This window comes from Gnatocerus cornutus, chromosome 9 (assembly GCF_029298725.1).
Source record: "Gnatocerus cornutus isolate USDA-ARS CGAHR chromosome 9, icGnaCorn1.1, whole genome shotgun sequence".
NCBI lineage: Eukaryota > Metazoa > Arthropoda > Insecta > Coleoptera > Tenebrionidae > Gnatocerus > Gnatocerus cornutus.
In genome coordinates this window covers 10,949,208-10,976,636 of record NC_142241.1, presented here as the reverse complement: position 1 = coordinate 10,976,636, position 27,429 = coordinate 10,949,208, and the positions used below count along the sequence as shown (strand labels likewise).

General features: G+C 38.1%; 3 protein-coding genes across 4 annotated transcripts; all 3 read right to left on the bottom strand.

Moving 5' to 3' along the window:
* Positions 1–97: 97 nt before the first annotated feature.
* Positions 98–21,805, bottom strand: Lk6 (MAPK interacting serine/threonine Lk6 kinase). Of its 2 annotated transcripts, XM_088046626.1 has the most exons (7): positions 21,726–21,805; positions 14,325–14,376; positions 7,145–7,339; positions 4,309–4,550; positions 3,898–4,167; positions 2,930–3,490; positions 98–1,463 (listed from the first exon to the last, which is right to left on the bottom strand). In XM_088046626.1, exons 1-7 carry the CDS (start codon positions 21,783–21,785, stop codon positions 1,347–1,349), a joined length of 1,497 nt encoding a protein of 498 aa, XP_087902752.1. In that variant the 5' UTR covers positions 21,786–21,805; the 3' UTR covers positions 98–1,346. The 2 variants fall into 2 exon arrangements, with proteins under 2 accessions (XP_087902752.1, XP_087902753.1); XM_088046627.1 differs by lacking the exons at positions 14,325–14,376; positions 21,726–21,805 and adding an exon at positions 10,705–10,980.
* Position 21,806: 1 nt separating this feature from the next.
* LOC148168782 (uncharacterized) lies at positions 21,807–23,793 on the bottom strand. Its single transcript, XM_088046625.1, has 2 exons — positions 23,486–23,793; positions 21,807–23,435 (listed from the first exon to the last, which is right to left on the bottom strand). Exons 1-2 carry the CDS (start codon positions 23,693–23,695, stop codon positions 21,864–21,866), a joined length of 1,782 nt encoding a protein of 593 aa, XP_087902751.1. The 5' UTR covers positions 23,696–23,793; the 3' UTR covers positions 21,807–21,863.
* A 150-nt stretch (positions 23,794–23,943) lies between these two features.
* Positions 23,944–26,683, bottom strand: Sec61alpha (SEC61 translocon subunit alpha). The gene is made up of 5 exons (XM_088045676.1): positions 26,476–26,683; positions 26,265–26,332; positions 26,030–26,095; positions 25,758–25,968; positions 23,944–25,580 (listed from the first exon to the last, which is right to left on the bottom strand). The coding sequence occupies exons 1-5, from the start codon at positions 26,480–26,482 to the stop codon at positions 24,502–24,504; spliced, it is 1,431 nt and encodes a 476-aa protein (XP_087901802.1). The 5' UTR covers positions 26,483–26,683; the 3' UTR covers positions 23,944–24,501.
* Between the last annotated feature and the right edge of the window lie 746 nt (positions 26,684–27,429).

Sequence of the window (27,429 nt, the reverse complement as noted above, 5' to 3'; positions counted from 1 at the left end):
CTTGCACCTAATTGTCGGTCCTGATGTAATATTTGGTTACAAATAAAAAAAGTCCCAATTTCCGAGTTGTGATTTTATCAGATAATAAAACACGATATTAAAAAAATCGGTCTTTATTATATGAAATTAAAGCACACTTGGTACATAAATTTCCATCACTAATTTACTCAATGCTAGCTTGCTCGGTTGTAGAAAAAAATACCTCATAATTCAACAATATAAATTTCTCTGAAACTCAAATGAAATGGCATCAGTACGAGAAAAGTTAACAATAAAGTTTTCTCGAACTCATGCACTTACAATAACACAAATAGAAACAGATTGCACATACGTGCTGTTTGATATAGGTAAAGAAATCTGGTTGAAAAAACGTAAGAATTAAAATATTTTATTTTTTAAATAGCTTTTTTTCAAATTTTTTTGGTATCAACTGATTGGAAAATACATTATTCGCACCGCTACAGTACAATAATAAATGCCGTAAAAAATAAGCATAGAAAAAAGAATACTCCTCCAATCATGTCGGATCTTCCCGGGGAATTTTCATTCACCCTATCACATACAAACTAAGGACATTCATTCTGGCGTAACGAGCCCTTCTGATATAAGTTTTGTAATGACTCGCCGTGATACAACCCTGAGTGTTGGAAGATGATGCCAAACTTTCGGTTATCTATTATCACTGGGATTTACCGAAAATGTAGCACCTGTATGATCGTCGCGCCCCCATTTTTTTTTCGATTACCAAAACTACCCTTGAGCATTACAAAATCTTTAAAAAATATCCAAACTTATATAGGACTCTTAAAAATACAAATGGACTGTCAGTACATGGCGGGACGGTCGTCCCTCGAATTTAATGTTCTGTATCTTACCGAACATAAAGCAGGTACGCTGTCTACAGTCTATCGTGCGCTACTCCGCACGCTTAGATGCTTATTTAATTATCACAATACAGACTGAACTGAATCAGCCCACCTCAACGCATACAAAAAAGACAAAATGTAAAAAACAAGCTCCGAAAAAACTAACACTAGGCCGAAGACGCCAGATCTGCTCCAAGACATTCCCGCTTTCTGATTCACCAAATTGAGCACTTGACACGATCAGAAAGCAACCCGATGCCTTGCCGCAGTTGAGCCTCAACTTCAGACTGATCAAAATGAACAACGTTCTCTCGGAGACTAACGAGAGAAAAAAAGGATATCTTCGAAATCGACAATGACAAATTTTGCGTGAAAAATAACCAAATATGCACGCAGCCTGCGCACGCATGCATTTTTTTTCTTGTTTTATTTTTTAATCTTATTTTGTAAAAAAATATCGGAGATGCTTGCGCAACGCCTTCAACCGCTCGGACTGGGAATAGCGGGGGCCGGAGTGGGCAACAAGAACTGACAGGATCGACCTTTGATCCGCCTCTGCATTAAGTTGCTCTCGCTGGGCGGGCTCAAACCGAACACCTGCAAAGAAAATGTTTCCTGATTAAATCGTTAATTAACTCGCAGTCGCAAATTATGGAGGCTTACTTTGGAATGGGATCTATTGTTCATTATCTTACTCAGTCTTAAACAAGTTACTGTCTTCAACTTCAGACAAATAGACACATTTGTCAAGTAACAAAGGAAAACCCACGCGATGTTATCTAAGGCTAACGAGCTTAGGCCCGTTTTCCAGAGGCAGAGCCTGAAGAGAACAGAGGCACCCTGCCAAAGGTGTCAACTTTGTTTTACACATCGTCGGTTAAGAGTGTTAACCTGTTAACTACACTTTTGGTCATTTTAGAAATTCTCGCCAATTTTAATTTTAAATGTTGCGCATCGCTGCGAAAAACATTTTACTCCATATTTGACTCTAAAGAGTAAAATGTTGATAATACGAATACCTGCTAACTCCAATAACAACAAATTTGTGTCAACGTGGATAATTTTGTGACTTTAAAAATTGTTCTTTGTAGTTTGCAAAATAGTTAATAATCAAATTTGCTTTTGAAAATTATTAGCTTAAAGATAAAGCTATTTTTTATAATACAAAAGGCATAAGAAGACACTGTTTTACGTGTTTAAAAAAATAATTTTAGATGGCTATAACAGTTGGTTCTTATAATATTTATTTAAATAAGAGCCACAAAAATGTTTTATTACTGTCGAGGACCTCTACGTCTTAATATTGATTTTTTTACGACGTGACATAAATAATTTTTTCTGTAACGGTTAATAATAATTATTACAACAAGATATTCATTTTAAATTTAGTAAATATTACTACTCCTATTATTACATTTTCCCAATATAACTAATAAAACGTCGTTGCTCAGTAAATTTGAAGATATTTTTATTTATCGCTTTTATATTCAAAAAACCTGCTAACTCCTAGATTTTAAAAAAATCATAGAAAGGTCGCCTGCTACCTCCAATTATACAATACTACAAAGTATTAATTTAGAAGTTATTTTTAAATTATTACTATGTATAATTCGTAACCGTTCGTAATTTGAGTTCTTTTATAAATCTATTTTTAATAAAGTTCTTAAGTTTTTTTTACCTCCTGTAAAATTTGCGTTACTTGAGTTAACACTCTTAACCGACGACATTTTACATTTACAAACATCGCGAAGTAAGTGATAAGGTGGTAACAATAAATTACTTGCATATGAATGATAACGTTCTAAAAATAATTTAAACAACCGGCGCTTGTTGTGCTCTAGCTTGATATGACTGTTATAACACCGCAATTTCGTTCCTTTTATCAACACATTCTTTGAAAAACACTCTAAAACGCCTTAACGCTGGTATTAACAAGCTATGAGTAGTACACGACTTATGAATGAAGGACAATGAAAGAACTGCGTCTATTTTAATCACGTTCAAAGAAATCGGAATCCTCTGTTACTGACAATTGCGAGGTAAATTAAGGCGTTTGTCCTCACCTTGGCGGAGTAGGGCGCCGCCTTTTCGTCAATAGGATAAACGTTCGGCCTCTCCAGATAGTCCAGATTCATACTGAAGTGCTGCTGCACCACCCTGTTCACAGCCATGGCGCTCTCCGCGAACTGGGACAACTCCCTCGCGGAATTATTCTTCTTGATAATGGCAGGCGTGGTCAACGGCGCCGAGTCGCTGGCGCATTTCAACCACGGATGTTGCAGAACTTTCGCGGCGCTAATACGATCGCTGGCGTTCTTCACTAGTAAAGATGATATCAGATCCTTTGCCTCGTCCGATATGTTACCCCATTCGGCATCGGGGAAGTCGTATCGGCCCTCTTGGATGCTATGGAAGAGGAGATCTTGGCAAGCGTTACAGTTGTCGCCGCGTTCCCAACCGCAATCGCGACCGCATTTGCCGTAGAATGGCGGATATCCACACAAAAGAATGTAAGTTATCACGCCCAACGACCATAAGTCGCAGCGCTTGTCGTAAGCGACGGAGTCCGACTCGCCGATGAAGGCTTCCACTACTTCGGGGGCCATGAACTCGGCGCTGCCCACCTGAAATAAAAAGACTGTTTACTATCTATTCCCACGTCAACACTTCAAAATGCGGTAGCTGTTAACGTCGAACTTAATATTCAAAGTTTGCCAAGTGCAATTAAAATTTATCTTCACGTTGACTATTCGAACACTTTATGAATAATCTATTTGTTTATTCCAATATGTGCATTTCTTTGTTGGCTAATCCGTGACGCAACCAAACTGATAATTCAGACAAAAAGCACTTGACGCCAGATTTGAATGCAATTAACGTGTATCAACCCTCTTCAGATTTCAGATAAGACCGTCAAAATATCCGTGTTGACACCTCCTAATCTTATCAAATTACAAATGTATTTTCATTCTAGAACATTGACGTGGCGAACCATCCGGAAGCTTCTAGAATGAAGAGATTTAACACCTACCGGCGTCAAAAGTTGTGGAGTAGCCAGCGGACTCGAAACACTCGTTTGGAAGCGGATGCCTGATCCCAAATCAAAATCGCAGATCTTCACCGGACAAAGACTGTCCTTATTCACGCACAAGATATTCTCAGGTTTGAGATCACGATGCGCTATACCCTTGGCGTGCATGAATTGCAATGCAGAAGCAACTTCCCTCACAATCTCCGCTGCTGCCGCCTCGCTAAAGTATCTATTCTCTTGAATCCTTCTCAACAATTGTCCTCCGTTTATCTACGAAAAAATTCAATTACCAACAAGTCAACAAGTTATGAAACTAAACAAACAACGAGTTCTTTATACCGTGGTAATTATCATAGCGTTTAGCCAAGTCATAACTCTATTGTTTGATAACCAAATTCTTGTTTAGCTCACCTTTTCAAAAACCAAATAAAACTTTTCTTCATCCTCGAAAAATTCGGTAAGCTGGATAATATTAGGGTGGCCTTGACAGTGGTGGAACGTGTCAACTTCTCTGAAAACTCGAGCCCTTGCGTGTCCTGGCACTTTATCGATGATTTTGACTGCATATTCCTGATCGGTGTACATGTTGACACAGGTCTGCACACTGGCGTAGGCACCCTCGCCCAAGATTTCTCCCGATAATTTATACAAATCTAGAACGAAAATATCTCAGGTCAGAAAGAGAAAGCTGGAAATGCAAACACATGAAAATCTTGTGGCGTAAAAAGTTGAAGGTTACATTAATTTTCCATCATCAAAAATGTTTACAAAGATTAAATGATAAAGACGCTCACACTGACGGGTCTTAAAGCCAGATCAACTAATATTTATCAAAATATTATGATATCTGCTCGTAAACATGCGAAAATGTTGCGATTATTTGTAAATACACATTCCTAAACAGGTAAATAAACGCGTGCGATAAACGAAGGAAATGCCGTATGTAGCCTCAAGGGAATGTTTCCACAAATTGAAAAGAAACGAACGACACGTTGAATAAGCGAAAAATTATCCGCGGAAATTACACATTCTAGCAAAACAACAATAAGCACTTATGAAAGTTTACATTATAAATGAACAATGACCGTCGAAACAAACCGGGATTTGTGCAAATATTTCGCGAATCGCAAAAACTCTTCGCATTTACATATTTATTGAAAACGATCCTCCCAGCGAGATTTATTGTGCCTCCATAAATCCTGTGTTTAATTGAAGATAATTTACTCTTATATCAGTTGGTGCGTCATGTATCTTTATGTGCCCCCATCTTTCTCCGTTTTTTTTTCTCTCTAATTATCAACTACGCACGTCATTTGTGTGCTCCTGACCGTTTAATTTATGAATAAAAAAATAGAGTATTTTTTTTTCCATCGATAAAACTCCACGTGCTTGAAAAACGAAAACAATAATACTATCAGTGAAACCTTGGCGTCAATCATTTTTTATTTTTACAAAAAACAGGAACTTGGCGTGACATTCTTATTCGTCCAATAGGTTTGTCTATAAGTGTCTTTTTTTTCACCGTTCGTCCTTCGCCGACCACCAATTAGTTTAAACTTCACCTAATTAAATTGCAAATTAAACGTCCGAAATTTGAATAAAGTGCGTAACCGCTGGGGAAAACGCAATTTCGCCCGATCTAAATCGTTGGCAGAGGACCTCGTCGTCTTATAAAAATACAACCTCGGCTCCTGTTTACCTTCCTGAGATTTCACCCGAAAATACTTCGTGATAATGGCAATCTGAAAATACCATTGTTGGAATAGCGTGGCGCGTCAACGTCCATCGCGTTCAACAACGTTTTTTCTTTTCCAACAACGGTGACTATGCAACAAGGAAATAATAAAAGATGCATAAAAACGCCCGTTCGCTCACCGACCTTATTAACATTTCCCCTGTTTGATTATCCAACTAGCGATTTCAAGGCCTGTGTTATTTCCATTTGTTGGGTCTCAGTTCAACAAGGAGAGTTACGTCATGACGTGCATCTGGATGTAAAAGCTGAAGCTTACAAATAGAGATGACATTAAGTTGGAGAAAGAGTCAGAGTTTTTGTTCGGATCATAACAATGGACGTCATCAAGTCTGAATTTACGTTTGAACCCGATAAAACTACGATCTTCAAAGAAGCTTCTGTACTTTTTAAGCGCAATTAACTTTAATCAAAACTTTGATGATCAAATCAATGCCGGGGAAATCTTCGGGCGGAACCCCCAAGGCCGTCCAAACGCAAAAATAATTCGTTTTTAAATTTTCGCTGGGAGAAAATGAATTCCACCCACGGCTTTTATTACTTGGCGTGAAATTACTCATGCTTGAGTAATCAGTTTTAAATCGAAAATGGATTTTCCATTTTTCTGTTTAATCGATATGTGCAAGTTCAATGGCCAAATTATCCCTGCGATTTACATAAACCCTTTGTTCTAAATCAAGCATTACAAATTCATTGGCAAAAAAAATCCGCAAGATAATTAATACTGTGTAGCATTGTTAAAAAACACCAGCACGCATCAAATAATTGTTCAGAGCCAAGCTAGGGGCAGACAATGGCGTTCCGTGCACCTGGCGTATCTTGTAAGGAAGGGTTTTATCGAACACAATGGGGTGCACTTTTATCGATCCTCCGGGTGGTTAGTGCGATTCTTTGATAAATGCTTTCACCCTACAAAAAAACTTTATTACGGTCGTCAAACATTCCTCTTATTGTTCTTGTCGGAAATTAGTGAGTTTGCCTTGAGACACACATCTCTGACATTGTAGTCCGTATTTTTAATTCACTTGACATTATCGCCTCTTCCGGTGTTGTGCAGACCAAGAAGGATAATTCTTTCAGCGAGGCGATTATTTCCGATTTAACTTCTGTTTTGCTCTTGATAAAAGAGAAACCTCCGCCGACTCATCTTGTTATTAGGTTGAATCCGACACTATTGTCACGCTCGAACCTCCTTTAAATCTGCCGCGAAAGTTAAGTTTATAATAATTTCAATTGTGGTCCTTGCAAATACGAAAAAATAGAAAACACGAGCACGTGGAGACAAAAAACGCGTTTCTATTCCGGTGAAAAAAAATGGGACGTAACCTTGGACATCTTCGCCAACAAATTAGGATCTTTATTGTGTGACCATTTGGCGTCCCGTCAGTCAAGCACATCCAATAAAAGTTAATAGTGTAAAGAAAGTGAAATTTTGCAGTTAAAGCTAATGACCGGATACTTTTCCCTCATCGCACCTCGACAATTATCACTCACCTTGGAAACACGATGACACTAGCGATGAGCCGGTACGTTTCTTTTTACGGCGTTTCCTCTTGGCCTCCTCCTTGCGTCGGGCTAGTTCTTTGGCGCGGGCATCGGCGTCCATCTGATCGCCGCTGTCGGAGGCGGATCCTCCACCACCCGTGCAGCCCCCGATGCTGTCGCCGTTGGTAACGCCGCCATTGCATTCTGAAACAACGCTTATTTTCAACATGTGCATGAAAAAGCCGGAGGCTTATAACGGAGGCCTCGCCCAGGCCGTCGACCTGTTGCGACACTTTTCGAAAATGCAGCTGACCAAGGACGTTATGATCAATGAAAACGCGCTGCTGGAATCCAAGAGAAAAGAGTTTTCCGACGAATTTAGATTATTTGGCACTGGGCCAAGCCGAGCTTTCGTTTATCATTTCTGGTTTATTTTTAACGTGGCAGGTGGAAAACAATCAGACGGTTTGTGGGAAGAAAGCAGGTCTTGGGTGATGGCGTCGTCGCCATTGACAACGTGAGCTGGCAATCAAATGTCTTGTTTATTGAATTGATAATGGCCAAATGTGGAACGTAACAACATAAACATAAATTAACATTAACCGCCTCCTAAACACACAGTTAATTAACGCTGACGTCACCTGGACAATATTTTATTTGCATATTTATAACACATGACTCGTTCTTTTGACAGGTCGTGTCTGAATCGTCGGCAACTTTCTACAGTGTGGGAGAGTCGCCTTACAAGCCCAAAACGTACCTCAATTAATGTTAGATTATCAGAAAGTGGAACACCTCTCAAGGGTTCACTTCCCGATCGTTTATTAATAATAGAATCCAAGACAAAAATCAACTCCGGCCACGTTAAATTTATAGATAGATTAACACCAAGAAGTCAAGAGCTTCCTGCTCTTATGAACGAAGTGATAAATGCCAACTTCCTCCTCGTTTGTTTAATTTGGATGACATTTGCAAGAAACTACTTAAAAGATAACAATTTGCTGGTTTTGAAAAACTGCCAAACACGTGTTTGAATTAACGAGTCTAAGCTCTGTATTTTCCTAGTCAAGGTAAAAAAGAAATATCCCGACAAAAAGCGAACTAATACGCAATTAACTTAATTAAGTCTGCGTTAAAAGCAAAACAAAGTGCTTCAAGAACCGCAAACTTTATCATTACAAGGCAACTAGAGCTACGCGTTTCCACGGTAATGAATAAGTACCTAAAAATCGAAGTGAAATTACAAAAAGTCTGAATGTTAATGAAGCAAAACTGTTCGATTTATTTGCCAATTCGCGAATTAATAATAATTACTCAACAGAATCAGATTAGTTCCCACAAAAAAATTCAACTGGATCTTGACAATTGCAGCCTAATTATGTCGCTGTTTGTTTATTAATAAAAACGGTAAACAACTTTCTTGGATTTTTGTTCATTACAAGTCGAGTTGCACAAGAATCATAAATAAAACAATTAATCTTAAAAAAACGCGAATAAACATACCTGTCGTAAAAATAAACATTCCCGTCACAATAATAACTGCGAATGTTTGCAAATACGGTTTAGTTTAACCGTAAAATTGTTTCTGGGTGGTTTCCAAAATGGGATTACTTGAGATTAGTACCTACAATATGAATGAATTGGTTTCCGGTACTAAGACCAAGCGAATTCGGGGTGTTAATCCCTCAATGAGATTACTCGTGATTAGGGGATTAGAAGACCAACAGATGACCATCAATGAATGAGCAGTTCAAAGAAAAGTCACGTTTATCCTTCATATTTTGTATCAACAAGCAAACAATGAACTAGAGAAGCAGTCCTAGTTTTCCTACAAATATTCTAATTACCGCGAATCTGAGTATGTAACTTTCCTTTTAAAACCAAAGCGGAGTTAAACTACACATTTGTGAACAATGCTCGATAATGGATAACAATCACAATCATTCTGAACCAATTAAAAGAGTAGTCCGTAACGCAGTGGCATCGTTTTAAAAATAGAAAAGATATTACATAATTGAGCTCGTTTTTGAACTGCTTCACAATAAAGTTTGAAGCCAAGTGGAAGCAGCAATCGATAAAATCTTTCACCTGCTTAAATGTTAATTACGAACGACTCTCATCATCAAAATCTATTTATATCGCACTTTGGTCCTTTTCGCTCGCAAATATTTAAAGATAATTTTAATTATAACGATCTCAAGCGATTAGCAAACGCAATTAACACCAAGAAGTCGAGTTTAATCTCCTTATCGCGGTTTTTCGAATCAATAAAATTTCCCAGATTTCACAGGTTAAAATGATCTTTTGTGTTGCAACTTCTCCCGTTATTAGTCGGAATAGCTGAAAAGAACCAGTTGCTCAAAGTTCCGTTGGAAATAGACCAAAAACTGCGGAAATCCAACGAAAACACTCGTATTTCGACAACTCCCGTACACGTGTTTTACAGTTTTTGTCCGTTATTGTTGGTACTTTTTCATCTGGAAACACGACATGTAACGTCGATAGCTCGAATTAGCCCCTTTTTGACCTCAGCCCAAGTGTTGCGGCAACAAAAACAAACATTGCGACAAACTGTTGTTTGGCTTGACTACTGACACAGCTACCGTCGTGAAACGTGACAAAAATCATTTTTTCCATTTAATTAAGCTGCTCCAAATTTGATTGGAGGTTAATTAATGGATTATAATCATGTTTTAAATGTTATGGATCTGTTCGTGACATGGCCATTTTACGTAACTTTAATCCACAATTTGTTGAAAACAAGTTAATTGCATCAAAGCGATTTTGTTTACACGGAATTCAGAACGACCTGCTAATTGTCATTCTTTCAATTTCACACCAAGATTGCATCATCGACAGGTGTAAAATGGGTTGAAAAAGCCACAATTCGGACTCTCAACGGAACAATTGAGAAAACTGCCACAACACATCATTGTTTATTGTTTTATCAGTTCCAGGTCATACAACTGATGAAAACGGATGATACACATGCGGTAACAAAAAAACCAAACGAACCATTGAAGTTTGGCTCCATTTTGGAATAATACAAGCGATGAACCCGGATGGCTGCCAAAACGTAAAAATAGAGACAAAGACGAGTGCTTTCCGTGATTTGCAAAATTCGGGGTGACGTCAAAATAGAACTGCGTCTTTTTGCATCAGGTGCCACCCCGAGTGACGAAGAATAATCGTCGAAGAGACTGTCGTGATGGACGTTCGTGCACCAAAGCCAAAGGCAACAACCTCTTTCGATTCGTTTCACAACAAGCAAGGAGTGTTGCGAATTACGACATTGATTCGCGAGTTTCTAGAAGAACGATGATAATGATAATGAGTAAGCGCCGGGCGAAAAAAACTAGAAGAGGTAAAATGGGTGAGAGGTCCATATAAACAAATGCTGCTGTTGAAAACCGGTTTGGTAAAAAAATGACGTAACCTCAGCGAGATATCGATAAATTTGGGCATCCTCGAGCGCCTCCTCGGAAGCCCAAGAGCGAACAAAGAAAAAAACAGCGGTCCTCAACCACTACCGTTTGTTTACTACGTCGTCCACGTCAAGCGATACACACCTGGATCGTAATTCTCCGCTTCTTCTAAAATCCTCTCAACCATTTTTTCGTGATCGTGTTGAAGTTGAATGTAAAAGAAAAACCAAAGGATCCTGCCAGTTTATTCCTTCGGAAACAGATCGAAGCGATGGCCCGGTCTCACAGATAATGATAATTTATTTTGTAGGCACAAAGAAAAGGATTTATCGGTTTTATCACTCTATCTTCCCATCTTGCAATCCGCACTCCACTGATGTTAAATTCCGACTGCTTTATTTTGTGTTAGCGGAGCCTCCGCATCTTTCCGATGGTCACGTAGGCGCGGTGGCGCGCTTGCGTATCGCGACGCTTACGTGGGATCGTATGATTTCTGTTTGTTGTGTTGGGTACCCTGTGAACGAGACTGCGATGCTCCGGGTTTCTAGAACATTCCTCATACCCCCCAATCCGGGACTCCGGTTCCCATACGATAAACAAGATATCACTTTCAGAGCTTTTGTCTACTTTTCCGGTAAACCCGGAGCACAAAGGATCATCCTTACCTGCGGCCACCACTTCTTTCAAAGCCGAAATCAATCACAACCGCAGAGATTTTCGAAAAAGCTCAACACGCCTCCAAACAGGTGCTACATTATGATGTAAATTTCGGTCAAATTGCAGCATATGGGTGCTGATGGAAAGATAAGTCAAATTACGCAGCAGACGCGTTTTTTTCGAGTTTTTATCTAGCCCTGGCGTGTTTACAGTGCTGAGATAAATAACTGAATTTCAATAAAGTACATCACATGATTTATTTACTTTGATACGAAAACTTACAACGTGTAATTCAGAATTTCATTCCTGTGTCATATCTTGCATCAGACTCCCCTATGAGGGAGGGAAACCTTTGAAATTGTCGTTTTAAATGATGCAATAATCTAAACTCAAGCCACGAGGCAACAGGAAAAAATAATAAAAACCAACGCGATGACAAGCATTCTTGCGTTTTACTACAAAGATTCGTGCTTCGCCGCATTAAATTGTCCACTTTTCTTTCTCATCGAGTTTTGAAGACTTCTGATGAATGGAGCATAATTAAAGCACCGACTTTAATACAAATCATGTTTACTGGCCATTGTGAACACATCACTTAATCGAGACAATCAATTGTTAGTTCTAAAAATAAAAACGCAAAATTGCAGCTTGGTGAAATGGCACATTGAAAGTTTCTTTTATCTACTAATAGGTGGAAAGTAGTGGAGCTAAAATCCGTCAATGTGGGTGGAGATTATCCTTTCAAGTGGTATTTTTTTTTTTAGTTTAATAATGGCAAAATTGATGGGAAAATTAAAGAATGAAGAGAATACAGAGATCGGAAATAAAAACAACACTCAAAACTCTAAAAATGTCCAATGAAGGCATTTGTGCAGTGACGATGTTTCATTGACATTAAACAAAAATCTGTTTACAACAGACTGAATTAGAGCTCTTTAATTACACGTCTTGTGGTGTTTTAAATATAGAAGTGCTTATTACGCCATAAAAGTAATTGGGAAGTAATTTAAGTCAGTTCACATAACGTGAATACTCCAATTTACTTAAAATGTTCCTCCATCTTTTTGAAGTACTAAAATCTTATCTTATTTTCCTGTCTTAATAAATATACAACAATATCAGTAAACGTAATCTATTTTTAAATGATTTATTTTAGTTTGTTTACTAGTAGTACATATTATTCAATAAATTCGGCGCAGTTGGCTCTCAATGAACAACAAAAAGAATAAAAACCGCATTTTATTGACAGCAAAAAGTTTGTTTATTTCAAGTACTTAACCAGAAGAATTGGAACAGCTCGATTTGATCGCAATTACAAGGTCTCGGAAATCAACAAAAAGTCGAATTTAATACAAAGATGACTTCTTTGATAACTCAACACGTTGCCACGACACAGACGTCATTGAAAAACCAGCTGCATCTTCCTTCAGACCTGTTTTTTTAATATTCGTGGTTAAGTGCGTCGAGGAAAAGTCATCACGGTCACGAAATATTTGGAGGCTGTGTTTGACCACAACCACGAAAATCTTCTAGTGACTTTTTACAATTCGCAGTTAGCCGATGATACTGTTATCTTTACAACCCAAAAATATAGTGTAACTAAATATAAATACGCCTAAATCCACCTCTGATATGACATCCTTAAAAGCTTAAAATATCAGCAGCCAAAACAACATGAAGACGATGTCCCCAAGACAAGATTAGATGTTATCAATCACTCCTTCGGGGACTGAAAGTCTACAGCAGTTCGGCAAACAAAAACCAGAAGGTTCTTTTAGTCTCGACCGCAAGACAAATTGACGTAATGGGCAATGACACTTTTCGGAAACTTTTTTTTATTTTTGTGAATCCGTCCCAGCCAAAATATAATTAACCAACACATGTAACAGGTGCTTTGTCGTGATTAAAACAACAATAACGACTACTATTTTAATAATTTCACTACATCCTATCATAAAAAATTAATATGAAATGGTGTTAGTCATCAGTGTTATTATTGTTTGAAATAATCGAACGGTTTATTGAAATGGTGCCCACTTCAATTCCGATGACTCAATAACGTTTTATTTGAGAATCCACGGTGTTGGGGCCCCTGTAAATCCACGATAGCGATTGCAAGCAAAGATCAATAGCTGCACTCCGACAAGTTGCTAAGCAAACACCTCACACAATAATTGTAAATGAATCACCGAATTTTGCTAACACGGTAATTAAATTTTAATTACCCAACTTCGTCACGGATTTCGTACTTTCGTTCGTTCATTAAAAAACCAACATCCTTTTAAATTTTTTGAATAAAATACGATGCTTTCAGAGTTTCATAGGTAGAATCCGAAAAAAGTCCTAAAATGTCGACAGAACACTGACGGGATTTCAGGGAGTAAAACCTGTGATTAATCACCCGGAGTTTCACTTCTTGCCGCAGATTTTAAAACGTTCGATTGCAGTAATCGAAACCGATGAGGAATTGATAAAATGGTATTGACACCAATTATCGTTATCTGGAAGGTCGGTTTAGCAGAAGATTAATCGAATTATGTGAAATTGGTGCAGAAAACATTAAATTTATCAATACCGATAATGGGATAATTCGGCGACAAACAGATACGAGCGAAAAAACAAACAACATCCCGGAGTTACCGGAGCCGATTTATGTAACGCGCGGCAATAAAACTCCGATGGAACTTTCCCAAATTTAGTCGATTGGGTTTTAATGATATCGATGTGTTTAATAATATTGACGTTTGACGCAAGAAAGGAGATTTCCATCGTTTTATGGGACCAGGGGCACGTCATTTTTTCCAAACAATCAGAACTTGTTTAGAATTAGCATTATTAAACAGACAGGAGATAGTATCGCCAGAAATAGACCAACAATAATAAACAAGATAAATGAGTTGGTTTTCAGTGAAAATCCCAAACAGCTTCAGGACGATTCAAGGAGGAAGAGCACCCTTGCCGGTTAATTAAAACTGAAGGATTCGTCTTGTTTTCGCCGGCATTCGCTCGAAACTCAATTTTTATAATTGGCGGATTTATTAAGAATTGCGCCACTTCCGATTCAGCGGGAAGTTGGTGAAAGTAAAAAAATAAATTTGTGAACTCACCTGTCCTCCTGTCCGCGGCGTACCTTTTGGCTTTGTTTTTGCAGTCCGCCTCCTAAACAAACAAAAATAATTAGGTAATTGTAAGAACAATACGCGCTTTTTTCAAGTTCAAGGTTTCGCACTGTGGCCAGGAACCACGACCAACAGGAATAAAAACAGTATTTCGACCTTGCTGCAACAAATCGTACAATTTTGGGCGATTTTGAAACGCAAAATCTACTGCGCCGCGAATGTTTTTTACGATGCACGGAGAGCGATCAAATATTTAAAGAAAAGCCAAAAATACTCAACGCGGGTTATTTCAGCAACACAACAATACCATTAGGTCGTGCACTAAATCAAAATGTTTGTGTTTCGAAATTGGACGCATTTTGGGGATTCAATCGGCGACAAAAAATGCGTTTCGACGACGCATTGAACCAACGGTCGATTATTATTGTAAACTCGTTTATTTTGACGGTTTGTGCTTTTCAATGAACAATAAACAATGGGCTAAATCCGTTGACGAAGTAAAAATTGGGTAACGATCACCTTCACGATTTTTAAGAGAAGGTAACTAATTCGAATCGATGTCACATGAACGTGCTATAAAAACCTTCAATGTAACAATGTATCAGTGGCTGATAAAAATAACTAATGCACAAGGGAGCTGCCCTAAATTCTGAAGCATGCGGAACTCAGTGTCGGAACTCAGAAATCCAGCTTCATTAAACCCCCAAAACTGAGTAATTATAACGTTGCATTAATTTTATGTTTTTGGTCCGGCGCCCAACCAAACTGTCGCCTTAATGAATCTACGTCAAGTTTTTTTTCAGGTTTAGAAAAATTTTAAATAGATTAACGACAACTGTCTAAAAAGTGGAGGCGTTCATTATATCACGACCTAAATCTCGAGAAGAAAGTTAAATATTGTGTCTGATATGGAGATTTCTACTTTGTTATTAAGATCCTCGACGATTATCGTAAAAATATTTGATTAATTTACATAAATGGGTCACCAGTGTAAATGAATACGTCCAGGTAGTTTGGGCGAACTGGGAATTGAATTCCGGGCCAACCTTCCGTAATTATAGCCGCAAAGTTTGCAGTGGCGTGCGCTGATCTCCGCTGAGCAAACGAACTATTACTAAACAAATAATTGACAGGATTGGGGCAACAATGAGCAAACGAAGGTAATAATAACATTGATGATACACAGACGTCTGGCCGCGAATCGTAATTGAAGGAGATACGAGAATTATATTTCTTAAAGAAACTCGTGTTATCAGGTAATGAACGGCGAAATCTGACTCGTGCCTGCAGACGATACGTGGACCCATAAAACAGATCATAAATTTTAATTTCTCATTCTGATCGTAATTACACGTCATTTCCACTAACCGTTTTTCTCGCCGCAGGACGAACTAAACTAATTTTAGTTTTAAAGGCAATTTTATTGCAGGATATTCGATAATATTCATGTCTCCTAATCCTTTGTCGCTGCTTTTTGAACTGCGGATTTTGCGAGTATAATTAAGGGGATTTGCTTATTTGGGGAAACTACGCCCCGACAATAAAAATCTGTAATCCCCCTAAGCCCGTTTCTAAATTTGTAACAAAAAATATTCTGTTTGAATTACATCCCAAATCCGATCCGTGACTTTAAATATTTTACCCTGCATCGTTAAACTGGCTGACTCGGCAGAGATTGCAAAATTTGACACATTCGTGACGTGCTTCCAAGTCAGAAGAATTTGGACATGAAATACCCTTTTGGTTGAACACGTTCACCTGCATTAAAAAATGCATTTAAACATTTGTTTACGACATGAAAAGTAAATTAAAGAGAACCCTCATCCGTGAATAAGTAAGTGGCGTAACGAGAGTTCTCTCACTGTTACGTCGGAAAATTTCAGAGAATTTCTTCTGGAGGCTTACCGGGGGCAAATTATTATTTATTGCTCCATGCAGTTTACTCCAAATGGTAAAGGCTATTCACCTATTGTGCCACTATTAGAAAAATGGAAATTACATGACTGTCAAAGCATAAATGCATTTTATTGCGTAAATGTAATAAATTTGGATTTATAATGATTGGACTGTTCGGAACTTAGCCACGACAATGCAAATATAGCGCACTAACCCACATTTTGGAGGTTAAGAATCTTAAAAAACAACTCATTTACCTGGTTATGTTAAATACTCTTTTGTGTACACAAAAAACGACTGAAATCAAACAGATGCAATGAATTATGGCGTTTTAACTGTCACTCAGTCCTATTTCAATACGAATTTATATTCCAATGAAACATGTACAAATTAGACGTTCTATCAACGGCAATTTATGAGCTCGTAAAGATTTTAATATGGGGAATGCTACCAGTTACAACACCACTGAATTTCGAAAAGCTCGGGCCAGTTGAAAAAAATTCAAGAAAATTGTGGACAGGAATAAGAAATGTTTTCAAAACAATTCCTAATTAAATTTCCTCGATTCCTAATCTGAATTACAATGTTCGTATTCTAGAAAAAACTCCATTGTGTCAACCAACGTTATCTGCTAAAGTATTCAATTCCAAATAAATTAAAACCAGCTTGAACTATTATAGTTTTCTATTTTCATTTCGCTTCTAAAAATTTTAAAATCTCTAAATTGATGAATTTGGGCAATTTCACAGAAGCTTTCCTGGAAAAGGTTCGATTTAATTATAAGGACCTCACTAGTCATCAAAATCGCACATTTCTGATGACTGTTTAATAGTCCCCTGCTGATTTCGAGGTGTTGGTGTTATTGTTAAAATCAGCAACAATTTACAAACGTCAATCAAACCTTTTAGAACGCACCAACTTCTCAGCCCACCTAATAATAGAAAATTTGCGCACCACACCAGGAACTTATGGAATTTTTTCGGAAATATTGCACTAGTGATACGCTTTTGGAGTTTAACCTTTGAGTTTCAATCAAATATTATCGTTGTAACAACACTGTATACTTATCAGATGATTAGTTTTTACCTATTTGCATCTTGACTAATTATGCAAGCTCATTAAATATAAAATGATGTGCTTTTAAGGCAATAGAACCTTCACTCGCGGAATTTGTGTAAAAATCCGTGTGAACATTCGTTTCGCGCACTTCTGAAAAAAGAATTTATTCGAAAATCGTGACAAACCTATCGAGTTTTGTTTTCTTCGGCGTGACTCTGGAATTAGCAGCGAAGTAAAATTTTGCAAACATCTGTAGAAGGAGCAATAAACATTTTTTGGGTAAATAAACATTGCAGAATTTAGGCACTTCGTCAAAGTGCGCACATCACGCCAGAACGTCTTCGAAAGCATCAATTTTGACTGGCTCTGACGTCTTCGAATTAATGGGAGAGAGTTCAGGGACAAGGCCAAGAAACCGGCGTCAATACGGCGAAAAAGTTTGGGATTCATCTCAGGCTGTGTATAAATAAATTCGACAACTTTTAACGGAACCCCAAAATAGAACTGAAGATCGATCCGCGTTATCAAAGGTTAAACCGCCTACACAGGATTGTAAAAATTCGGGAGATCGCGGATTTCAAGGTGAGGAGTCAACAGAACGTTGTGTAACAGGCCAAGGCCTCGCAAATGCATTATTTATGCTCCTAATTTGTGAAACAATTATTTTGTTGATGATTCGCGAACTCCATTCCGCAACAGGAAACCGCAAAAGGGGCCCCGCCTGCTACTACGCATTAGCGATTGAAACCTGGCAAAATTCGCAATACTGGGGCTGTTGATTGTTAATATCTGTGTTTACAAAATAAAGTTGGGATTTATCTTATTATCACATGATTTTTTTTTTTAAATTGGCGTCACCGTGATCGTTTACATAACATTGCAAAACAAAGCTCGATTTTCAAAGCTTCCGGTTAAGTGAAAGCTGAATGTTACCCTCCACCCTCCGATAAGGGGTTCTGACTAACCAATTAAAAGATTTAGACTGGGGAGAGCAGCTGCCTAGCGTCACGTAGGACGCAGGGTTTACGTTTTAAAACACGACTCATTTCAATATTTATGATAACAAACTGGGACACTTGCATATTGTTCTTACGACCAAACACTAATTTGTTGTTGCTACCGAATTAGTACAAGATTATGGTAATAGAATTGTCATTATTATGTCTTTGGGATAAAAAATAGATGATGCAAACAGTACCTGGGTTTGCGTTAGGCTGTGGTTATTTCCGAACAGAGTCACTTGACACAAACGAAAGCCATAATAACCAAATCTCCAGCGTATCTGGCAATGAGTGGAAACTTTGAAGACGATATCCCCGTACGTCATTCTTTAGATAGACACTACATGACAATCGGAAAAATTAAGACAAGGTGGCTATTCAAACTTTCCAGAAGACCCTTTTCTAATTATTTTCAATATAAATCATAGTGGAAGCATTGAGGTCACATCAAAACTGGTTTTCTAAAAGTGAAAAACAAACTGACCATGAATCGACTTTTCCAAAGTTTCTCACCAGAAATTTCATTCAATAAGTCTGTTGAACCCACTGAAAATTCATTAATGGTCTTGCAAATATTTACATCTCAAATCTTTTCCTCCCATGGTCAAATTTACCTGTGGCGATCCTCAAATCCCCAAGCAAAGAGAAAATGCATTATTAAATGGTCAGGGCTAAACCACTCCGAATTCAATCTAAAAGGTAAACGAAGTGAAATTATGCAAATCCAATACAAAATTGAATGACGACGGTAACTAATTTGAGACAAAAGGGGAATTTTTAACGAGGAGTCATTAATGACTCATCACTAGAAGTTTTGAGAAAAAGTGGAGCTCCACAAAGCGCTGGAAACGAGTCAAAACGACAGAAATATTCTATTGTTCTTTTATTAGATAAGGCGAGAGAATTTTATTACTCACTTAGATTGCTTGTTGTGTAAGAAAGGCTGTGTCCATTTTGCAAATTTTTACAAGACCGGTTCGTTAACCTCGATTCTTTCAATTAAACCATTTGGCGTCATCAACATTACAATTTTTTCTTCGTCGCGAAGCATAAATGACGAAGTCGTACCGAAATATACGTTAGACACACGGAATAACGTGCAGACTGGCACTGTTTCAAAATCTTCCTAAAATTAAAACGGAGGTCAACGGAATTTCCGTAAATTTTATAAATAATGCCCGCACCTCCTCAGAATAATGATTTTTGGCTGTAGTACCAGGAAGTACACGTGGGATTTTTCAGGTTAATATCGCTATTTTAACGGGGTGAACAGAAAAAAACACACCACCTAGTTGGTTCCCTCGAAAATCATTTTCTTCCAAAGTTGGGATCCTGCCAGTTCATTAGATAAAGCCAAAGAGGAAAGTCGTGTTTTTGATAATGAGAGAAACATGGATATGAGTTACACGGTAAATATCAAATGTCGAAAAAGCGCGACTTTCACCATTTAGACCACATCGATACGAGAAAAAAAGTAATGAAAATACTATTAAAAAAAAATATCAAATTTCACTCTGACGGCAAAAGAGATTGAAGACTTGCCCTTGTTGCATTCGGGATTAATCTCAAGGATGAATAAGTGGAAATACAAAGCGCGCTTGTTTCAGGAAGAAAGCTGGCATCATCTTCGGATTATTTTTATCGACCACGCTTTCAGTGCACGAATTCGTTACAATTTCTTTAGTATCACCGGCAAATGTCACCGCTAATTAATGGAAATAGAATAACATACAAATAAGTTTTAATGGTACTAATTTAATGTATGGTGTAACCTTTAGAGAATAGGGCAAAATCTGTTATAACACGAACTATTTCAGGAATTCTACTACATGCAAATTTAGAACGCCAACAAATGGGTCTGCTTTCCATCCACTCGCACCGATCAAATCGGAAATGTTTTGTTTGAAAATTCATACAGGTCAAAGTTCTTTTTCTGTTCGGATTCTTAAACAAAATTCCAGACATTTTGAGCGCTCGTGGTAAAATTAGACGGAAGACTCCGAGTTATAACTGTTCGTATTAGCGGGGTTTAATTGAGGTGACGATTTTTGCTCACAATTTTCCACACGTTTATTTATTGTTTTATTGTTATTTTGTTAATAACTATGTTTGTCTACTGGAAATATTGTTAATTTCACGAATGAGTCACGCTTTTTTACATATTGCTACATATAAATACTTAAAAATTCCCCTTCATTTTGTTGTATAATAAAAACCACACGTGTTGTCGTTGATAAAGAATTTTTGCGGTGACGCAGTTTTGGCTACAACATATTTAAATGCTTTCCAATAAAACCAGAGACTGTGATTTGCGATTTTTGGATGCAAATGGAAACAATACCAGTCGTTTCAACATAATTTTTTCCATTTAGTCGCATAAAATATGCCTACTTTACAATACGTTCCATTGACTCTGGAGTCAATGTAACAAGTGCTCCATAAAACGGTTTTGATCAGACAGTTATTTAAAATTTCATTTTTATCAGCTGCAACTAATTAAATAATTTAATCGATAACACAGTTTTGCAACGATTGTTTAATGAAAGAGTCAAAAGTGCTAGATGTAACATGTAAACACGAAGTTTTATAGTGTGTAAATACGTCTTTTGGGTCATGGAGTCGTACGAGTCATGTTTTTATTTATGCAGGCAATTGGCAAATGAACGAAAACAACGAGAGGCCTTAAATTTTGACGGTATGTTGGTAGTCCTGTGACACGTAAGAATCGATTGGTTTTACGATTCGCATCATTAATTTCATTCAAAAACTTCCGAATCTATAAAAAATTGCGGCGTTTTAATCCGCAAGCAAGGTCGAACAACACTATTCCCCAAAAACAAATTTGTCATTACTGTATTACCTTAAGACAAGGCGCCGACTTTAATTTAAACATGAATAGTTAGACCTCAGCATTGATACAAACTCAAAATACGACCGGCAGCTGCTAAATAAAGTAATAAAGCAATCAAGATCTAGCTCCAATGCTATCCACGTGTTGCTATAAAAAATATAAATACTACATTCTACATTGTGCGCAATTTTTTGAGGGCCCCACCGCAAACTCATCATACCCCTCCCCCCTTGCAACCACGTGCCTTTTTTTTATCGTTGGCCTATTTCTATTGCGTCTTTAAACAGGAAACACCAAACCGGCTCCAGGTGATATTTTATCGAAATTTCTTCAAGGTCAAATAAACTCAACAGTGGACCAAGTCAAGTGTTGTTATGTTTCTAGGTTTGTGGTTGACACTCCGCCGACTGGCTTATTGTAACTTTTCCTTTCGATAAAGGGGTCATGGGGTAGGGCACCGGTGTGGCGAAATTACACAGTTGAAGGGGTAAAGATCAAAGGGAGGGTGGTTTTCTCAAATTGGGGTAACATCAGGGGGAGAGTTTTGACATGTCGGAATGTAAATACTGAGAAATTGCTTACCGACTCAGACAACACTCTCATACCCGCCATCTTGCCCACAACAAACTGCAACCGACGCATGCGCGGTAAATATAAACAAAGAACGGATAAAAAATATATTTTGGATTGCGATTTTACGAAATGACAATGATGCTGGCGTCAGTTTTCGGATTTCCGCTTCTTTTTGGGCTTAGGGGTGGTCCCTATTTCTGTTTTGACTTTATTCAACAAATTTAAAATTAAGGAGCTTGTTGCTTCATCTTGTGGTTCTTCTTTAACTTTCTTCTTCTTTTTGGGAGGAGAAGAGTCTTCTTCGCTGTCGTCCCTCACTTTTCTTTTACTTCCACTACCGTTATGGGAGACATTCAATTCTTCAATCTTCTTTTTAGGGCTCTTCGCGATACTAACTATCTCCATGGAATCAGTACGACCTCCCGCCTCTCCCTTGTTCCCAATGGAGCTGACATCGAACTCAAAAAACGGTAGCTGCAAATCTGGAATAATGGTACTATTTATGATACTACTTCTGCGCCGATTTTCTTCAGTCTTGGTACTATTCTTGCGTTTTCTAGTGTCTTGTTGCGGCGAAACTTCCGCTTCGTCTTGACTAAATATTTCTTCTTTAATTTTGTGTTTCCTCTTCTTTTCACCGCTGCTACTTTCAGATTTGTTTTGGTCATGGAAACTAGTCTTTCGCGTTTTTTCCATCTCTGATGAGTTATCTTCCTTTGCGCTGTTTTTCCGTTTCCTTTTTGTCGATTCAAACTCGGACTCTGTGCAATTCTCTTCTTTTATGCTGTTTTTGTGTTTCTTTTTAGGGACGTTTTCAGAAATATTAAAATCGGAAGTTTCCCATTCGTCGTGGTTCTTGTTTTTCTTACCAGCAGGTGTACCTAACGCGCTACTTGCAGATTTGTTCTGGTTGGAGAAACTATTTGTTTTTTCCACCTCCAGAGGTTCTTGTGTGCCCTCCATTGTACTGTTTTTTCGTTTTTTCTTCTCCACAAACTCGGAAGGACTGGTAAAACTCTCTTGTTTTAGGCTATTTTTGCGCTTCTTCTTTGGTACGTCCTCCCCAAAAACAAGATTAAAATCCAAAATTTCCCCTTCTTTGGGGTTCTTTTTCTTCCCAGCTATGTGTGTTTCCAGTAGTGAAAAGATGGATTCCTCCATGTTCCCTCTACTGGGGTCTTCTTCCGCAACCACACTGCGTTTCTTCTTCTGCTTCTTTTTCGTCTCCTCAGTTTTCTGTTGTTTCTTCTTCATTTTTTTAACAGCTTTATATAAAGTGTGGTCTAATTTCCGTTGTATTTCTTCGTTTAAAACAATTTTGCGTTTGTATTCAGCCCCAAATAAGGGGTGTCTTACTTTTAGATTCCCAGGCATAGCAGGGAGGCTATTGGGTGTCTCCACAGCTTCCCCTTCATGTTTATTCTTTTTGTACTCGCGTAGCGTCAAAATGGAAATTGGGTGTACAATTTTTAACTTCTGAGTGAGCAAATTTACAGGTTTTACATCAATTTCAGGCTCTATAATATACTTAGTGTGGTTCAACTTAATTTTAGTTTTTCTATCAAAATTAACTAATTTTTCCAAAAACAAGTTAGGATCCATTGTTTTCGGCAACTCCAATATACAAACATCGTCGTCTTCACAAATCACATCATTCACCACTACTTTAGTTAAATCTTCATTCTGCGAAACAAACCTTTTCAGAGGGTTAAAAGTAGCCTGAAACATTGTAATTATTATCAGGGGGTGCATAGAAAAGAAGAACGTACCTTTTTGGGGGAAGATAACGAATGTTTCTTCGTTTGGACCTCCACTGGAGGTGTGGGGCGCCTTGTGCGTTCTTCTTCTTCAGATGAAAAATCCGAGCTTGAGACGTCATTATTATTGAAGCTTACTTTTTTTGGAGTGGGTTCTCTACGTTCTGCATTGTCTTCAGACTCTTCACTGTCAGAAATCTGGGAATTACGGGATTTATTCATTTTCCTAAGAAAATTATGTCACTGAAAAGTAAGGTTAGGTTATAGCAAGGACGCCATGACGTTTTTTAAACTAGCGAGCACGTTGCAGGAAAATTGAAAGTTACTAAGAAGTGAGGTTTGTTCAATTTCAAATTGTGGCGCCAAAGCAGGGCGGGCTGCATTACTTTTCTAATTAATAGAAAATAAATCGTTTTATTTTGCACGTAATGAAAACATTCAAGACTTTTACAAAATAAAAATTGTGGGCGTTGGTTAAACACTTTTGATTTATTTTTAAAATTCAAAAAATTATAAACGTCTTTTGAACCTTTGTACTAAAAAAATTAATTAGTTTAGAAATTGGAATATTTACAATGGAACCACAAGTATTGGTGTCCTTGTAGGGCCAAGTTCTTGTGCGTGAATTCCAGAAATGCAAATGAAGAAGCACAGACAAATACGGAAATTACATGTATTTAAAATAAATTATAATCTATAACAAAATGACCAAAACACACAACCGTCCGCATGAAGTCGCAATTATGTATAAACCAGACAAATCTTATGGAGAGTCTCACAAATATAAACATCCATAAAATGCAAAAAAACATGTAAATGTACAATGAAAAAATATCTCTTATATTAGTTAATGTCCTTAGAAAAACTGATCACCTGATCTACAAAGTGACAAGGTACAATACTAACTGTCGCAATTTGAGGTAAATAAAATTTCCAACTAATGCAGACAATTCCGACAGTTACCATTGAAAACAACAAGAAAATCACAATATCAGTCAAGCTTGCGCTCACATGATATTTCGATTGCTTTAAAATAGAAGGGCCCCCATACCGCCCATGTCGGTTTGTTCTTTCACGAAGATTTCGAAATATTGGTAGATGATTGTGACGGCTAAGAGAATACCAGTGCCTGAGCCGATAGCACCCAAGAAGTCGGCCAAGACGGAGAGAGCTCCGATACAGAGTCCTCCAAAAGCTGCCGCTGTGGGGATGTATCTATTCAGTTCGTGGATCATGGAGTTGTCTCTATGGCCCCTCATGACCATCTGTTGTTCTTTAAGTTGTTTAGCGACGTCTTTGGCGGAGCTTCCCGAAACTTCGATCCAAGTCTTAGAGAAGAAGGCACAAGAACCTAACATGAAGACAATGTAAAGGAGAGCGTGAATGGGATCTTCAAGGATATGTCCAACGCTTTCAGGAGGTGATAGGTAGTAACAGAGACCACCGATTGGGTAAGAACGGGCAGGACCGCCTCCTCCAACGTCCGCCCAAACGCCCAACATGTTAATGAGGAAATTACCTTGAAACTTAACCGCCAACATCTGCGAAATAACGTACAAGTTCGAAACTAAAGCAGATTGCAAGATAATCGGGATATTAGAAGTGTAGAAAAGTTTGATGGGGTAGCTAGAATACTGTCCGCGATATCTCGCGCTCTTGATAGGAAGATCAACCCTGAACCCTTGGAAGTATATAACTATAGCGAAAACAAGAACTGTTGCGAGAAGATTCATTAAATTTGGCAGGTTTTGTCTGTAGAAGGCCTCGCGGAGAGCGCGGATTTTGTCTGGGCGGGTGGTCAAGAGATGGAAGAGAGCGATTACAGCTCCTTCGAATTCCGTGCCTCTTCCGGTGTTCACAGTAGCTGGAGAGAAGGCCTTCCAGATGATTGTTTCGCAGATGTTGGTGGCGATGAAGAGAGAAATTCCAGAGCCCAATCCGTAACCCTTTTGAAGAAGCTCGTCGAGGAGGAGGACGATAAGACCTGCCACGAAGAGTTGGATGATGATGAGAAGACAGACACCGGCGCCGATTTCGGCGGGATCTCCGTACATGCCGGTCATCACGTAGACGATGGCTTGGCCCACTGTGATCACCATGCCGAATACTGCAAGAGCAAGAAAAACACGTTTTTATCCTTTATCAGTGATTATGTAACGCGTTATAATGCTGATGTGTACTGTTTTGTTTTTATTAGCATTAACGAGAAACTTATTGAGTCATTAGCAAACGCCTTGCTTGGAGAAATTTTAGAAAGGGGTCACACAACTCAAAGAACGCTTACATTTCTGCGCCCCGTTGAACAGCGCTCGATCCTTCGGCGTGTCTCCAACTTCAATGATTTTAGCTCCAGCCAACAGTTGCATGATCAATCCAGAAGTAACAATGGGGGAAATACCCAGTTCCATCAACGTGCCTCTGTTTGAAGCCAGGATGACACGTATCCAGTAGAAAGGATCTGCTGAATCTGAACTCATAATACCAAAAAGTGGAATCTGGAAAAAATAGCGCCCCATTAGAATCTCCCGGCAATTGCTTCAAAATAGGGTGCAGTACCTGGCAACATACGAGGAAAATGAAGAGAGTGATAGCAGTCCATAATACTTTCTCCCTGAATTGGATCTGTAACATTCAAAGATGCCACATGTTAGAAAAACAGCTGTTGCAATTCCATGAATGAAAAGTCGGAGAAACGTGGAGCTTTCCCCCTTTGCTACTCTCACGAAGCCTTCTCCTTCGTTAAAGAGCCAGAAAAACGGGAAAATTCCCCGAAAATCCACGAAAAACTCACCTTTCGTTCTGGCTTGGCGATTTCAGGGAGGATACTGCAGAACGGTTTGATTACTTCTAAAAATTTGACTGAAACAGAAAAACCTGTTAAAATATCTGCGAGCGAAATTTAGGGGTGGCCCCCATTGGGGCAAAAACACGATTCGCGGGGGTAATATTATTAGAAACTTATAAAAATAGAAAGGAGGTTAGCTAGGCTTCGGTTTACTTACTTCCCATTGTGATGGGTGAAAATTTACACTAAAAGGATCACAGATTTACTTCGGACAGCCTTATTCTACGTTGTCACGTCAAATATGTGGCGAAGTCCGGATTTACGGTACTTTGGGAGAGCGTTTTTGGATTACACGACAGACACGTAGCAGGAAACACCGGTCACGTGACCGATGATGTTGGCGATAGTTGGCGACTTGACCGGCAGAGTGTTCCAAAGTGTCACACAAATGTCATTTTACGTTGGCGTATAATTGGTTGCCGAACTTCAGGCGTTTTGAAAAATTGTTACTTATTTTGTATTTTTTTTAAGTGTTTATAGCCTGTTATATTCAATAAAAATTCTATAAAAAATGGAAAAACTACTCACTGTTTGACTTTACTTACTTCTACCCATTTACCTAATTATTTAATATAATTTTTTGTCGGGCTTTTTTGCTTATTAAAAAATGTTTTCCTTCTCTCTAACGAGTTATTAAAAACAAACAAAAATCTTGATAAAATCGGCATTATATTCATTATCTTCATTCAAGTCTTTATCCTTAAGTTCCATTATATTCTTCTCCTTGAAGAGTTCCTTCAAAAAGATTAGTCTGGGCTTTGGAATTTCAGTCTTCATTGCCACCAACATCTGCGAAACAATAATCTACAAGGCCTTTGACCAGTACACGGAATTCAAAGGAGATTAACGCTTTCATCGCTTGATCAGGCAAAATAGGTGCTCTCCGTGAAGTCTTTTTCTTCAGACAGAACCTGCCAGATTTCGCGACGTAAAAATTATAAGGTTCTAAGTGATTTTTGTGAGAATTTAAATTGTTTGTTTTGCGATTTTTTTTAAAGATATCAAGTATAAAAAAGAAGTAAGTTAATACTTTGCAATAGCAAAATAATATTCATTAATAGATCCTGTAATTTTTTAAATAAATACTTAATAAATTAAAGAGATATCACTG